This window comes from Pempheris klunzingeri, chromosome 3, assembly GCF_042242105.1.
Source record: "Pempheris klunzingeri isolate RE-2024b chromosome 3, fPemKlu1.hap1, whole genome shotgun sequence".
In the NCBI taxonomy this organism is placed as follows: domain Eukaryota; kingdom Metazoa; phylum Chordata; class Actinopteri; order Acropomatiformes; family Pempheridae; genus Pempheris; species Pempheris klunzingeri.
In genome coordinates, this window is record NC_092014.1 from 26,964,987 (window position 1) to 26,982,137 (window position 17,151).

General features: G+C 43.5%; 1 protein-coding gene across 1 annotated transcript in view; it reads left to right on the forward strand.

Moving 5' to 3' along the window:
* Positions 1-17,151, forward strand: part of sh3pxd2aa (SH3 and PX domains 2Aa) — a 94,236-nt gene that overhangs the window by 24,607 nt on the left and 52,478 nt on the right. Inside the window, exons 3-5 of the mRNA XM_070855927.1 lie at positions 1,722-1,797; positions 4,053-4,129; positions 6,190-6,281. Coding sequence (XP_070712028.1) covers positions 1,722-1,797; positions 4,053-4,129; positions 6,190-6,281 — 245 coding nt within the window. The remainder of the gene's footprint in view (positions 1-1,721; positions 1,798-4,052; positions 4,130-6,189; positions 6,282-17,151) is intronic.

Consider the following 17,151-nt stretch of genomic DNA (forward strand, 5'->3'; position numbering starts at 1 on the left):
TGAATCTGGATCATGACCTGTGTGGCATTGATCTGCTCTCTCCTGGTGTCCTCAAACACTCCAGCCAAGTGGAAATGGGAAAAAGGGAAGACAGGAGTTCAATAGAGAGGTGGCTGCAGATTGACAGATGGACAGAGGGAACTGGATCTGCTGACAGATGTGTTAGGAAGGGCTACTGGGGATTCGAGTGTGTGTGTGTGTGTGTGTTGAGGTGTCTCCATACTACATGTCTTAAAGCCCCACCAGGCTGTTTGCTCGCTTAATTCCCCAGGGTGTTTTGTATCTCTCAGCCATCAGATACATACACAGCTGATGTCTCTTCTCTGCTCCTTCCTTAATTATATTCCCTTCTGGACTTCCACCCCCCTGCACATACATGCATACCCACATTTTCCCTCACTACCTCTGACCACTGTAGGAAACAGTTTGCTGCAGTGCTGTACCTTATGTCTGCTAGCCCTCTGCATCCTTTGCTTTGCTTTTACTTTCTCTCTAATCCCTCTCTTGAATGATTTATTTGTAGGGTGAAACTGGGTAAACACAATAGGGCTGACACACTCATCTACACCCCCTGACCTCTGCTACATCTCTCATTCTCCCTCTGCCTTTCTCTTCTCGTTCTCTTTCCCTGCTTTGTTCTATATCTTTCTTTCTGTTACTCTCTTTCCCTCCATCCTCCCTCATTCTCTTTCTTGCAGCCTGCACCTTCAGCTCCAGTGTCAGCACTTCTCTTCTCAATATGTGCGTGTCGGCGTGCTTTATGAATAAATCGGAGCTCGTTTGACTTCCGCGAACCCCACGGCTCACTGAGCCGCCGCTGCTCTGCGCCCTGGGGACCAAAGAAGTGTTGACAGGCTTTGATTTATAGAATATGTGTGATACCATCGTGTGGCTTTGGGATTAAGTGCATACAAAGGGTGTCAACCCCAAAATGCTGCACATCCACTTTGAAGGAAGAAGATCCGCCTTGACGTGTCCCAGTCAGAAGGAAAAATATTTGACCATGTGAGCCTTTAACAAACCAGCTGAAGTAAATTAAATGTCTTATGACATATGAAAGAGCTAAGCTAGGTGTCTGCCCTCTGACTCCAGAGCTTTACTTAATAAAGACAAGGGATGTAACTTATTTTAGATTTTTTGCTATAATTGGTGAAATCCTTATAAATGACAGCCCAGCAACAATCAATTCATCAAACGTTTCGACATAAAAAAGAAATAATCCGGTAACTATGGCTGCCACAGGCCTGTGATAAGCCCGTCCAGTCATTTCAGGCCGACCTGCCCGTCTACTAATTACGTGCACTCATTACGCATCACTTCCGCAGTGCCAGGCAGACTTATTGTTAAAGCTAGCAAGTTGGTAGCACCTGAAAGATAATGACAGTGCAGCAAACACCTGAGCCTCTGGTCAAACACCCCCCCTCTGAGCTAACAGCACTAAGCACACCCTACAGAATGAATGAGAGACCCGGCCGTGGAGCTGTGGCTGGTTTTCTCATTGCTGTCGGGGACTCTTCTCTTTGGAAGGGGTGGGAATTTTTCAATTGGATACTTTCAAATCCAGATACTGCTAGTCTCTCCACTGTTGCACACTGTGCCTTTAACATGACATTGACATTGTTCTTACACTCTTGGAGCGAAAGCTTATTGCGCGCATTCATCTGAATGTTGAACTTTAAAAAGCACCACCTGATATTTTTTTTCTCCCTTTTCCTCCGTAGATGCAGATACTCGACAAGTTCCCAATTGAGGGAGGGCAGAAAGACCCAAAGAAGAGGATCATCCCATTTCTCCCAGGTAATAGCCTGCTCCAGCGCTCCAGTTATCTGAACAGACTCCCATATTAATAATGTATGGCTGGCACTAGCGCAGCGTCAATATGAGCTGGTTACTGATGCCTGCCTGTGCTGCATGTGTGTGTCTGTGTGTGTATCTATGTACAGATGTGTGTGTTACTGTGCTGCTGCTGACGAGGAGCTATCTGTGACTTTCAAATCACACCTGTGCTTGCGTGCCTGTGTGGGTTTTTTTCTGTATTTTTGGATCAATTAGAATTTTGTTTGTATCCAACTGAGGTTATGATCATTCATTCATTTGACCGGACATACAGTACGTGTGTTTGTGCATCCCAGCATTGATCGAGCCGCGCCACACATGCTCGGATCTCCTGCTGCAAGTCGTCCCCTCCTGACATTCAGGCTCATGGCGACCTACAGTACCGCGCGGCAGTGATTGATGGCGGTGGCTGTGGCAGTTCAGTGTCCGGGGCAGGAGGGCTGACAGTGATTCTGCTAATCACACTGTCTCGTGTGTCTGTGTACACCTGTATGCTTGGTCTGCAGATTTCAGTACATTAGTTTGTGCGCGGGGAGCGAAGTGCTGCTGTCTGTTAAGTGGTTTGTTTTGTTAAACACTCTTTTTAAGCCCTGTGGCCAACACTTGGTCCCAGCATCTACTGTAAATCTCCCCTCAAGCCCTCCTCCTCGTCCTTTGAGTCCATCTTGCTGACAAACACTCACACAAAACCAATTTGGAAACCAACCAAACATCCTTCTACCTCTTTTCTATTAAGCCAGTGGCGTCAGATGCAAACACTGACTGTCTGCATTTGCTGGAGAACATTTTTTCAGCATAAACTCCTCTCCCCAATTTCAGATAATGGTGAGCTGTTAACACATTTTTGCTTTTTGATACAGAAAATCTTGATCAATATTCTATATTTTATAAAATATCAAAAAAGAAAAAAAAACAACAGATCGGGTTCAGATGGCTTGACCGCGAACGCACAAGGCACATGGCACATGGCAGTGTCAACGACGTGACAGAGAACAATGGCTGCGGGACGGTATATGTAGTGAGTGACTGATGAAACAGGTTTGCAGAAGAGTGGGGCAGTCAGGTGAGGGGCAAAAGGAGGAAAAGTCCAAGGGCATCTGGTGGACAGCACGATGATGGCTGGTCTGGGGAGCTGGAGGGCAGTATGTGTCCTGGGACAAGTGGGGGGGGGAGTCGCTGAAGGTTGGATATGTCAGGTTGGCCTTCATGAAATCATGATTGGCGGTTTCCACTATTTCTGACAATTCATAGACCAAATGATAAGTCGATGAAACAATTCTCAAATGAATCAATTACAGCCTTAATTTTAAACCCAATGGCCAAAACATTGCTGTGGTGCATTTTGACGGCTGTCTTGTCTCACCTTTGCTCTACGGCTTCAGTTAACGGCGAGCAGTGGACCAGTGCTGTGAACACACTGATAGCTGATAGCTGCTTTAAATGATCAGCTTTCATCAGAACATTCTAGGCCGACTTGTACTTCAAAATTCATTCATTTCTATATTTTATTTCCTTGGGGCACTAATTACAAAAATCAATGTTTTTTTATGAACAAACAACATTTTTTGAAATATTGGCCTCTACCAAACGGTTGAGATGTCGTAAGTAAAACATGTTTTCAATAAGATATAGTGAGTCAAAATGTGCTCTACCATATGGTTGAGCAGAAGGTTAAAGGGTTAAATAGAACCTGCAAACGAGGTGATTATGCAAGAAATGCTCATCATGTTAGACATCTGAAACAGTGCATGCATTTTGGTTTGTCGGGGGTCTGGAGCCTTGGTGGTGTGACTTTAATGCTCCCCCTGAGTGGGTTGAAAGGAGGGTCCAACATCCGTGACCCGTGTGTAAATAAATCTTATTTATTTATTATTTGGAAAGCCGTGTCTCTGGCGGAGGTCATGGAATCCATATGGGGACAGCCGGGGGCCTTGAGTGTGGGACCGAGACGGCACTGGCTGTGAAGGATCCCCGCCGTACATTACTGACATCTCCTGGCTGGTTGGGGCATCATGTGAAGCAGTCAGCTTAAAGTGTTCTATTTCTAGGGAGACACATGTCAGATATTTACTGTCTGTTTTATCTCATCGTCCGTTCCGTCTATCGTTACGCTTTTCCTCTGTTTTCCTTCACTTCACTTCCTTCGCCCTCCTCCCACATTTTAAGATATTCTTCTTCCTCTCTTCTCCCCACCCCCCCATCCCCACCCCCTCCAGGCAAAATCCTGTTCCGGAGGAGTCATGTGCGAGACGTGGCCATGAAGCGGCTGCGTTTCATCGACGACTACTGCAGGGTAAAAAGGCCTTACTGTCAACATCCGCCAGTTTCCCCGTCTAACTCTGGGGAATGTGTCCCAGCGCTGCGGGGGGGCGGGGGGTTAAAGGTCACCGCCCGCACCGGCCTTTCACATGCTTTAAACATGGGATATGAGACTCAGACATGATTTTGGACACGGAAAAGAGTCTTCACAGTGACAAGCTGTGTGCATCTGAGCTATTCTGAGACATCTGAGGAGTGTGTAATGTGCCCTGACACTTAAGTTTCAGAGGCTATGAAGGACTCTGCTTGGTGGGGAAATGTTATGATCTTTTCCTACAGTTGAAGGCTTGTTTTCATGTGTGCCACAGTCGGAGGAGCGGGGCGACCTAGTTGTGCATCAAGCTTCTCACTCACTGCGCTGCATGAAACAGACTTTGAGCTCTTCCATTATTTCAAAATCCCACTCACTAACAACCTAATCCACTCATTCGATACACTTAGGAAAGAAAGTTCTCCTCCAAATTAGCATTCCCTTCCCCGCAATAAGAAAACCGATGGCTGTTCATCATGTTCTAGTTCAAGGGAGACTGGCCTTATCATTTCCTCTGTTCTCTCTTATTAGTTTTTTCTTATTTATGCTGGATTCAGATCCTTTCCTCCGTCATGCCCTCCCCACTTCCTTCCTTCCTTCCTTCCCCCTGGCACAAAGCCACACAGATATTAGGGAAAGGGTGCATTAAATCAAATGCGCTCTCTTGTGTTTGCCACTATACACACAATTAGGAAGCAGCACAGTTTGCTTGCATTAGGAAAAGGTTAGCCAGAGTATCAGCTCAGTAACTGGGCCCAAAAACAGCTTAAATACTGAACCTGACCCTTAGCTCAGCTCAGGTAACGGCTTCCTCATTACCCAAAAAAGGGGCAGTACTCTAATGTTTACAGTGTCTATAGCGAGCCGGTTTCTTTGGCCAGCACTGGAGAGCGCCACGCTGTTTACTTCCTACATCCTGTTTATGTGGCAAACAACAGAGAGGAAGAGTAATTACCCAGTGTTTTCAAAGGATCTGCTCTCTGGAGATTGCGGGATGCGAGTCCAGCCAGCAGTGGGTGCACAGCGAGATACGGCCTCTTTCAATAATATAGGACTCGATGAATGAAATATGAAGGTGGCTCAGGCTGTGCCAATTTAAATGAGAAGCCTACGACGTACATATGTTGTCGCGCATCTTCACAGTCCAGCACCCCAGTACTGTACATGAGCTGGTGGGAGCTGGCCAGATCATTAAATATAGATGGGTAGTCAGACTATGACCTTTCTTTAACTGTGGCGTGGCTGCGTGTGAAGGAACATGCAGGGAGAGAACAGCGGAGGAAGGATGGTTGATTAGATGTATGGCCGAGCAATTCTACATACCGAGACACAATTATTTTCCAAAAAAAGCCAAAACGTCTGTATGATTCACCTTTATTATTTGACGTAGATCATTCAGACCTCAATCGCGATACAATCGTGGTGGTGGTGGTGAATCCAAACCTAAAAATGTAATGAAATTAACAACTTACAACTTGACCTGTGGGGCCAGTGGAACAAGTTGTGAAGCCACCACTGACATGTTACCACCTTACACTGATCTTATGGTAAATGCGCTTGCAAGCAGTCACAGAGCAACATTAGCATTCGTTTGGAGTCATGTTTCTGGCTACCTGATGAATTTAAATCTTGTATTCGCTCTGCTTTCAGCTCAGCTTGGACTCCAACTTCTGAGAAAAATATCTGACCGGCTTAATTTGTGTGCTTTTTGATGCTGGGCAGGTAGAGTGCAGCAGCGCTATCTAAGCTTTGTCTCTGAAACCAACTGAGGTTGTTGAGAGTCCAAAGAAACAGCCAAAACAGACCAAAAGGCTCCTCAGAGCTAAAGGAGAACCGCTGAGATGAGTCGGTTGGTCACTTCGAGTGGACCGTGGTCATCTATTCCCATTGTTAATATCAAAAATACTGATCAGTGCAGCTTTAAAATATTGTAAAAGTGAGTCATTTCAACTGTAGCCTGTCGTCTCTCAGCCTCACCGCTCTCTCTCCGTCTCCCTCCTCAGGCGCTGGTGCGACTACCACCTCAGATTTCTCAGAGTGAGGAGGTGCTGCGCTTCTTTGAGACAAAGGCCGAGGACGTCAACCCCCCAGTGGAGTGAGTGTCACACACAGTACTGTGCCTGCACAAAGAAATGCCAATCACATGCACTCATACTGCATAAACATAATCTGATTTATTCATCAGGCTCTCACGGTTGACATCGATCATGATTAAACCTTTTTTAGATGTCGACCGTAGTTTTGATGACTATATTCCAGTATGAGGCAGGCTGCACAAGGTCTCCTAACTTGGCAAAACCTGCACAAAATGGTTAATGGATTGAAGTTCTGTACAGAGTTGACGACAGAATTGTAAAGGTGTAATGATGGCCTGTTGACTTTTCTCTTCTCGCCTGGATTAGCCCACACAGACACATGCAGTATGAATACACACAGATGCATGCAAACAGCGTGCTGGTGATGAATTAAAGCACTTTGTTGATGGATCAGTTTACTCACAGTAGCCCTGATGCCTTTGATACACCACCGCTACAAATGTCAGCATTTTTTGCACGTCACCGTTTCACACACATCGCTTCAGAAAACAAAAAAGACAGCATGATTGCACCGTGGATAAGCTCATTACCTCTCTGTCTGCTCCATCTCTTTTATTCCCAAATCAGCTCTTTCTCTCTGACTTTGTTAAAACCTCCTACTGTCCTAGGCCAGGCAGAAGGAGGGGAGGGAGAGGGATGGTGGTGGTGGTGGGGGGGTTCAGAGAGTTGATGGATGTGAGAGTGGGATGGTGAGAATGACTTGTTTCATAGCAGGAGATAGCCCCTATGGGTAGTTTTTAATTAGAGAACACACTATCCTCTCCTAACCTGAAGTGCCAGTATCGCACTATTCATTTGTAATGTGTTCCGAGACAGCTGCACCCAAGGTGCTGCGGCCGTGGCCTCTTGTTAGACCCTGCTATGTCTTTTTTAGTTACTTTTCTTTGTCTCCTCTCCTCTCCTCTCCTCTCCTCTCCTCTCCTCTCCTCTCCTCTCCTCTCCTCTCCTCTCCTCTCCTCTCCTCTCCTCTCCTCTCCTCTGCTGTCAATCTGTAGTTTAGAGTTTTGTCCTCACCTTTCTCTTGGGGATGAGAGGAGGAGGAGAGGCAGGCAGGATTTAGTGCCTGCCAGTATTTTTCAGCACAGTGCTACAGGGTATCTCTCCCTATCTCCCTCCCTCCTCTAATTCTTTGAATCTAACTCGGCCTCATAAATCCAAGTCCGATTAATTGATGCGACAGCTCAAGGTTACAAACACCAACACGATCATTCTTTGATCAACAGCTTTCGTTTCCTCCATGTCCGTACAGCTTTTCATCTTGTCTGCGTTCTCTTCTGTCCTCTGCTGTCTTTCTGTCTCTCCTCCTGCCTTTTATTTGACTTCTGTCCTTTATTTCTTCCAATCCTTTTGTTCTCTCTTCTTTAACCCCCTCTTTCTCTCTAGCCTGTATATGCAAGGTTATTTAGGTGCATAAAGGCATGGCAGTATGGATATGAGGCAATACAGGTGTGTACATGCTGTACTCACCACATACAGTCTGTTAGCCCCCCCACAGTCTGGTGTTGCTCGGCTCATTTGGACAGCGGAGTCATCCGAGTTAACAACTCTTGTTTTCCATGATAAAAGCAAGGTCAAGAGCAGGACAGGGAGGGCTCTTTTTGTATAAGATTGCTTTTATTCACCTCTCCGACCACACACACACACACACACACACACACACACACACACACACACACACACACACCTCTGACACACACAGTGGTGCAAAGACAAATTTTGGATATTTTATTTTCATCTGCTGAAATTAAACTAATGTTTGGCTTACTTACTTGGCTGACTTACAGACGTTCACCACATGGCCATGATATGGTCAGTGGTCATGGTAATGATAAAACTCACAGCTAAACCAAATGATAATGTGCCCTGAAAGAAATTTGTAGAGGGAGAAAAAGTGGTTTCAAGATCGACTCCTGAGGAACTCAGGGGTGTTTTTAAGCATGGGATTCAAAGAAAAGAAAAAAAAATAGGAGAGATATCTTCCAAGTGCTATACCAGATATCCACACCCCCAACAATCATAAAACAACTCTTAAGTCCAGAAGAACTAAATTGCAACTTTCATCATGTTTGGATGTTTTTTTCTACAAATTCCAAAAGTCCCTATCAGACAACAAAAATGTCAGAAATAAAGGAATTAAAGGGACCTCCACCTTGACAAGCTTCTGTATTAAGATTATGTTTATACGTTAATGCATTAGGAATAATAACACTACAGTAATATAATATATATATATAATATATATACTCTTTTGTTACTTAAAGGATTTGAATATCACTGCAGTTAGAAATACTGCTACAAAGTTGAGTCCCGTTAGGTTGAATGCAAAATAGTAACAGTTGTGGCAATCAGCACACGGATACAATAACAGAGCTCCAAAGAGAGCAGATATGATGCTGTTCTTAAATAGGAAGTGCATCAGTGTAAACGGTATCTGTAAGGCACCTTTCTCATCATTTTGACCACTCAAGGTGCTTTTACATTACATCCTCATTCACCCATTATTCATACAGGAGGAATCTAAGTTGGAGGAGACTATTCTTTCACACGCTGAAGCTATGCTTGTAGTGTTTGGGTTCAGTGTTTTGCCCAAGGACAAGACTTACTCAGAGGAGAATCGAACCTCTGACCTTCCAATTGATGGACGACCACTTTACTTCTGAGCCACATACCACGTCTAACACGTCTCTTAGCAGTCTCTAAAATCATTACAAGGTGAACCAAAAACAGTCGAGGGCTGGCGGTCACAAAAGCTGAAGCTAAGCAAGGATGTGACAGATGCTGTGTAGAGAGCGTAACGGGTTTGAAATTCCTGTTAAACCTGCCGAGAGACATGTCGGACCATGTGTTGAATCCTGACCACACACTCACTCACTCGCTAGCGGTCCTGGGCTGCAAGTACTTGAGACAAAGTGAGTATGTCGTAAAGATTGTCAAATGAGGTGAGAGAGGGCTTCCTGGTGCACGTTGTGAAGTGGAAGTGGCTTGAACCCAGAGATTGTGTAGATGTGCAAACCTGTGCCTGAGGAAGTGCTCTACTCCAGTCAGCTTCAGATCAAATAGAGCCAGAACCTCCTCTGGTTTCTCTGTATTCCCGCCGGCTTTCACTCCGTCTTAATAAAAGAGGGAAACAGTGAGGAGGTGAACTGCCCGCTCTCTGCTTGAAAAAGAAAAAAGGCTTCTCAGTTAATGGTTAGTGAGACGTCATGATACAGAGGACTTGACTTGTTTCAGGGATAAATGATCCATTATCCATTATCTACCCATAATGCATCTGCTAGATTAAAATGAATCATGGGGGAGTGTATTCAAGAGTGAGATTGGCCATTGATTTAAGGTTGTGACTGGAAGGGGTGGGGTTTTTTTTTTTTTTTTTTGAATGTGTGCAAGTACACATGTGTCCTGAGTACTGTAGGGTAAGACTGCTGAGGAACAGCATTAATCCATCATAGTGTGTGTGTGTGTGTGTGTGTGTGTGTGTGTGTCCAATCGGCTCATCTTCATGATCTGTTATCGAGATCTTACCGTACACTTCCTCTGTTTGTCTTTACACGTGTGACCTTATGCTGAACTGTGAGTGTTGTGGGAATTTCCTGATCAGGCACTTTTAACCTCGAAACTTGATCGAGTGATTTGATACTGATCATCCTAGTTAGGTGAAATGGAAAAGCCTACTGACTGTTACATACGTGATTTCATGAGCTGCTTGAGCCAAATACTGGGTGTCACAATACCAGAATACCGTCAACCAGTTTTTCCTCACAATACAGGCTAAAGTAGTTGGAGTATTATTTAAAGTAATGCAGCCAGTTCAGTTCAGTTTAGTTCAGAAGTATCATCCGGCATTTCTGAGTGTTCGTGGGACTATGGAGTTACGTTCTCATGAGTGGGTCCCCCTTCTTGTTTGTATCTTCTCCTAAGGAAGCACACGAGGCTGCACATGTACCTTAGGTGTGTTATAACATTTGAATACCACATAAACGTCGCTAACCCAGTGTATTAGCTAAACTGGTTTGGTTCTGCATTTTGCACATTAGTCCTGCCTGTGTCCCTGCCAGATCAGTCCTGCTCGTAGACTTTACATTGAGATGACCTCACACACATAAAGATAGCTTTTGTAACCTCTGAGAGGTTTCACAAATAACCACACAACCTTAATTATGGAAAGATTCATAATACAAAGAGTCATAATTTGCCTTCACTACTGTTATTCTAGGTGTCCTGTTAACAGTTTACAGTTAACAGTTTACAGATGTCTTTTTTTTTTTATATATAATATTCGATAAACTGTAAACATTTGTGGGTAATCAATATAGTTTCATGTTTTACAAGGTGGGAAAAGCATTTAACGTGTTTGTTCGATTTGCATGCAATGCGCTTCGGTGAGTGTAAACACAGCTGCGTTTCAATCCTAATATCCAATTGCTAGTTTATAGTCGAAGGAAACTATGCCTTCATCTCAGCTTTACACCACAAAATGAGAACATGAGGACTTGAGGTCAGAACTAATAAACAAAATCGCAATTCCCCTTAAAAGTTATGCCTTACCATAATACTAATATTGAAAACAACTGCTGCAAACTCTGGAAACACTTGTCAGACATGAAAAAGTGCTTACTGCTCTGCTTACCTTTTCACACAGCAGATGTTCTGTTTGCTTGTCAACTTTTTCAAATTAATGACATTCTGCCAAAAGGTGCTGATAATCTCTGAACAGTCACAGGATGTATTTATCTCCTTTCCAGCTTTGCTTGTTATGCTGCATAATGGGCCATCATTAAGATGAGTCAATATAATTTGCTAGCAATTGCTAATTAGGATGCAGCTGAATTACATCAAATTCTCATCCACTTTCAAGGCTAGTTCCTGAAAGCGGAACAAGAAAGTGTAAAGTGTCCAGCTGTAGCTAAGGGTTCTCATGTTGTCGACCACTGTCTACTGTTTACTGTTCTTGGTTTCTCAACTCCATGAAAAATGAATGACCTCTCTGTAACTTGATTGTATCACACAGTGTGAAGAGACTATGCAGACCTTTATTCTTCCTTGTGTAAATCTATGTACGTAAGTTGCTTTGTAACCACTGGAAAAACTTGTTGCTTGCACTGGTTGCACTCAAATGATGTCTTGGTGCATTGTAATGCAGGAGAATGCTCTCTTTTGGTTCATCTGGATCTCAGTGCAGCTCTACATTCTTTAGACTACAGTGTCCTAATCATCAGACTTAGGCAGGGGGTGGATTTCTCTGGGCCAGCCCCTGAGTAGTTCTCCTCTTACTTCTCTGATAGGTGGAAACACTATGTTTTCCTGGCTGAATCTCTGTCTTGTGGTGTTCCCCAAGGCTCTGACCTGGGTCCTATTCTGTTTGTCTCGTGTATGCTTCCCCTTGGGTTTTAACTCCAAAGGTATCTCCTATCACTGCTATGCAGATGCTTTGTATTTATACATCTCTTTTAAACCTCAAAAAGTAAACAAAAATGTCTATTTTACTATTGCCAGTTTTATTTAACAGCGTAAACTCTCCTCTTTCCTCACTTGTTTCCCCTCTCTTCCCATCTTGTACTCACCCCCTCCTCTCCATTGTCCAGGAGTTATGAAACATCCCTCCCTCTCTTCCTCCTTCCCCTCCCAACCTCCCACCTCAGTCATCTATCCGTTCCACTCCATCTCCTGCGAGCAGGAGACAGGCGACAGACTCACTCAACCTTAATGGATAAGCTGCTTTATTCCTCTCACTATTAGGATCAATAGCACTCACTGGAGACCGCGCAACACAACATGAGCAGTGTACAGCACTGGCATCCATGGGGTTAAACACTTTAGAGGGTGTTGAAGTGGTGAGGAGTGGTGAGCCAGCTGAGTGGCCTGTGGGAGGTCATGTTTGTGCATACATGTATGTGCTCTCATGTATGAGCATTTATCGATTTCAAATGGAGCAGTTGTACGCTTCATACAATTATATATCAAAATGTTTGTACTTATACCCAAAGAAATACAGCAGCAGGAGACTACTTTAGTGTTTTTTCAGTACTAAATTGGTATTACTTGTTGTTTGCAGTGTCTTTGTTATTCTCAGGGCACTTGCCGTCTGTCTGTGTTCTACTGTTTTGCCTCTATTTTTTCTCTCGCCACCATCTTACATGGATGCACTCATTCACCCACCCACCCGATCTGCTGTCTGACTCAGTTGTGCTCTCCTCCTCACGCACTTACTCACAGGGTGTTGTCAAGGTGGGGCTCGGCTTGCTCCAGTAATAGCTTTGGGAGGGTCAGACTGTACATGAGTGTGATGAATAGAACTGGCCAGGACAGCTGTAGCTACCAGGGTGATGAAATATCCACTGCATCACCTCCTGGAAAAAAGGAAGGAGATGAAGAGGGGGGGTCCCGAGAGAGGCGAGGAGGTCAGAAACAAGAGGCTGCAATCCACCAGTTTAACGACCATGCCCCGATATCTTTGACAACCAACAGAACACTACAAATATCAATGAATATATGAGACAGTGGATGCAGTTTATTGACATTTAGGTTGAAGCAGGCTGTACAATCTGACCTCAGCGCCATTTTTATGACCGGATCAAACTGTGACGTCTTAGCCCTCAATAAAATCTCATTAAAGGAGTCTTGCTTTGAAAATAGCCAGTGCCTCTCATACCCTGCTATGTAAAATTGAGTTTTGTCACTATGATCTGATTAGAAAAACGAGCCACGTGCTTTGCAGTGCAGCACAGGAATCAATTCCATCAATCAAAGCTCAGAAAGTACACAGATCCTAAGCAGGCCCCACTGTCAGCCATACTTTCCTCTCCTGCCCCCTGTCTGCAAAGAGGCAAAGCACTGTGGCTCAGAGAGAAATGAGACTGCAAGCTGATGTCACTCTTGTGCAATCAGTTGCTTCTTTTTGAAGCCGAGCGCCCTTGATGTTTAATGTATTTTGAATGGACCTTCAGCTGGATCTCTGCTCTTTTTGTTTGCCTTTTGATGGGCTGAAATGTCCTGCAGAATAAAAACTACAAAAACATGGATATTTCTCTCCTGTGGTGAAAAGCCTGATATCAAAGGACAGACTTTATCATTACAGCTTCATGATGTTTTTATGTGCCAAAACACATATTATGTGTGTATACATTTACGCAGCTGTAGACACATGGAAACTGCACAGTGTAACTCCTCTACGGAGCAGCTTCTTCTTTTGGTGTTACACTTTAGATTAGTGGTTTCCAACCTGTGGGTTTGGGGTTACGAGACAAATAGAAGAGGTCACCAGATGATTTTTTTATTTGAAATTATTCAAATAACACAGTCTGTCAACAGAAAATCACTATGTTATGTCACTGCTCTTCCACTGTGATTTAAATAGAGTCAATATCACCCTAAATCAAGCTCACCAATTCATTTTTACATTTACCTCTGTAACCTAACTTAATAAACCTGTACACATCACTGTCCGCATAGTGGATCCCCTATTAGTTCTTCCTACTGAAAAAAAAAAACAGAAAATCATGAACCAATAGCCCTTTCATATGTACACATGGGTATGTGAGAGTTATTCAAAAATAGGCTTAAAAATGTGGGTTGTTTCTAGATGGTTCCTTGGTTTCTAGATAATGCACTTCTTTTGCACCAAGCTACATGATCCCTTATTCCACTGTCCAATAATTCTCCACATGGTGGCGTATTTCACAATTTAAACTGCTACAAAAGGAGTTCCCTGCACCCTCAGCTGCTGTATCCAGGTCAGCCAATGGTCCAATCTCTTGTCCTCTGACAAACCTCCCCAGGGCTTCCCTCTATAAATGTATCCACTGTCTGGCCAGCTTCTCATGCATTTCTCTGGGCCTTTTTCTGTCTTTCTATCTGTATTTATGTCCATTTTGGCCCCCAGCTCTTCCTGTGTGAGATCTATTTCCACTGGATGGAATTTCTCGCCTCTCCACAGCTTCCTAGACTCCCCTTTCCTTTTTTGTGAGACATGTTTTTTTTTTTCTTACTTCTTACTTAGCATTTTTCCCCCCATCTTGCATTTTTATTGAGTCAATTTGCATGGGACGTGGGCTGAGATTTGTTTTATCTGTCTGGGCTCGCAGTATAGCAATCATATAACTATCAGCCTAAATGGCATTATCTGTCCTCTGCAGACCATAACATTGACAAATTTCTCTATTAATATGCACATACCACATTTCAGCCACGATGAAAATATTGGCCACTGCCCCCCATAGGCTACCGTAGTGTGAGACACGGGTGATGTTATCATCATTCATCATGCCCCCTCACAACCCTTCTCATGAATAACAATAGGCATCGACCTTGGCTTGTGCCTTGAGGAGAGAGATGCTGCAAGATTATCAGATTATTACCAGGATAAGTCATGAACTTGTGTGATTGGCCAGCTTTTGGGCTCTCAACAGGGGATTGCCTAAGTAGCTTGATGATGGGGTGAAGACAGATTTGGTGTTTTTAGACTAATTAGGTATAAGTGGGTGATAATGTGTTTGTGTTACTGGGTGAGGGTGGGGTTTGTGGGGCCCTGATGTTGTCAGGATACTATTTAAAGAGGAACAAGGCCATTTTGAAGAGTTGCTTGATGCAAGAGATGCTTGTACTGGGTAATGTTATGTAGCATAGTAGGTTTAGGATCTAGATGTAATCTTAAGCAGAAAAGTATCTATTCAACTCTATTCTAAGAAACTATGTATTTATTTACTTAAAAATTCCTCAGCTGCCAATCCTTTAGTATATCTGCAACTTCTAAGTGTCGTGGTGTTTACAATAAGTGTGTCTGCACTTGTGTTTACAGGAGAGTGTTGAGGTTGAGGTTAATTGATTCCGTGAACCCCATCTGGAGTGTTAATACCCACAGTGGGCTTTAGCCTTGTCATAGCCGTGAGGACTAAAAGACGGTTGAGGGTAATTTTGAGGCCCTTGGGGGCTTAAGAGTAGGCGAGCATGTGGATGGGAGGGTTAGGGTTAAGGTCTGGATTTGGCGACGCTCAGGGATGAACCGGGGTTTGGAGTTGAGAGAGAGAGAGAGAGAGAGGCTAAGGTGATAATCTCGGGAAGTGTTTATTTACTGGTCTTGCAGGCTAGCCTAGCAGGGGGCTATTGAGAGTTATTAACTTGCAGCCATTATGCCAATACTTGTAAACACATTGATTAACCCTTTATCTGCCAACTAACTCCTATAATCCTAGTTAGTAAATAAATCCATTGCTTCCACAGTTCAGTCCTTAAGTTTCTTTTTTAATGTTAAGATGCTGAAAATGTCTCTAAAAAATGTAGATGGATGTGATAATTGACCAGAAACACATAAAAGACTAATACTACCAGTCAAGTTTTTGAAGTCCAATATCACAAATCACAAATTTGCCTCAAGCTTTGATACAGCGTATACTATACATACTGTACTATCTATACAGAGTGCGACACCCTCTGTCCTTAGACCCTTGATCACAATAAAGCAAAACTACCCCCAAAACCCCAAACAGGGAAAAACAGAAGAAAGTAAAGATACTAATAGACTTTCATGCAGGGTTATATGGGCTTCAACAAAGGCAGAGTGGGTTGTCCGCTAATCAGAGGATCGGCAGTTTGATCCCCGACTCCTGCATGTTGAAGTGTCTTTGGGCAAGACACTGAACCCCGACTCAGCTTAGTGTATCTGAATGATTAACTTCCGTCTAATGGCAGATTACAAAAGTACAGTCCATTTACCATTACCCAACATTACTCTGACCCTAAGGCTCACTGACAAGACATTGAAGCCACTGGAAAGTGACATTATTTTCATCATTACTTTTCATCATACTGTTTAATACTTGTTTGTCTTGTAATATTTGTTTCTTTTTGCAATAAAACTCTATTTGAAATGGAGTTTTCCTACCTTTACAAGCACACCTATGTAACAGAGTCACACAGTGTGTGTAAAAACAAATCAAGCATTTATTTTTCTGTCTGTGGAAACTAAACTATAGTACCTATGGTTTAATCAGAGCTAATGATTTTCTTTAAGAGGCTTAATACAGCTAACAATCTAATTTCCTTCACTGTTAAAAGCCAACATAATCCTGGTTCAGCAGCACTGCTGTGCATGTTGAGAACAGTATGAAAATTATGTTAGATGGTATGAAAAGAAAAAGACTTGATTTACTTTTTTCTAGTCTGTAGTCTGAATCTGAGAAACTGGCTGAAAAGCACAGATGCTTAAGTTTGATGTTTATACACTACTTCATGAGGGAACCATTTAAAACGTCTTGACTAACACTTTTGTGGTCAGCTGACCACTGATCTGACCTGTGTGACCTGCACGCCACATGGCCTGCCTCACGATGCTCGCTCACATCTGTTGTGGCTTGACAATCAATGTTGAGAGCTCAAAGTACTGGAACTGATAAGATGTCCACGGAAGCTCCTCTGCTTCACGGAGCCATAGTCAGTGAACACACTGTGACGAAATGTCAGTATGTGAAATATGAGTGTGTGTTTTTATGTGTTCAAGTGGTCCATGTGTTGATGTTTTTCAGGATATACACATCTTTCTTTGTATTTACCGAATATATACTTCATATTTAGAAATTTTAGAAACCTAGAAATCTTGGAGACTTCATTGGAAAAACAAACTGTCACCAGGACCAGGAGGGTAGTGTTTCTCTGCACAAATGGCCTTGAGATTCCACCTAGCCACATAAAACACTCTTTCTCCACCACTGCAGTATGTATTCTTCACATTGCCTTTCACCCCTCGCTTCCTCTCCTCTCCGTACTGCTAAGAGACGTTGGAAAAGAGCTGGCAGCCGGAGCTGGTTGCTCAGCCCTCGAGGGAAGAGTTTGATTTCAGCCTCAGTGACTCGGGTCACTGAATAGAGCCTGGACCCT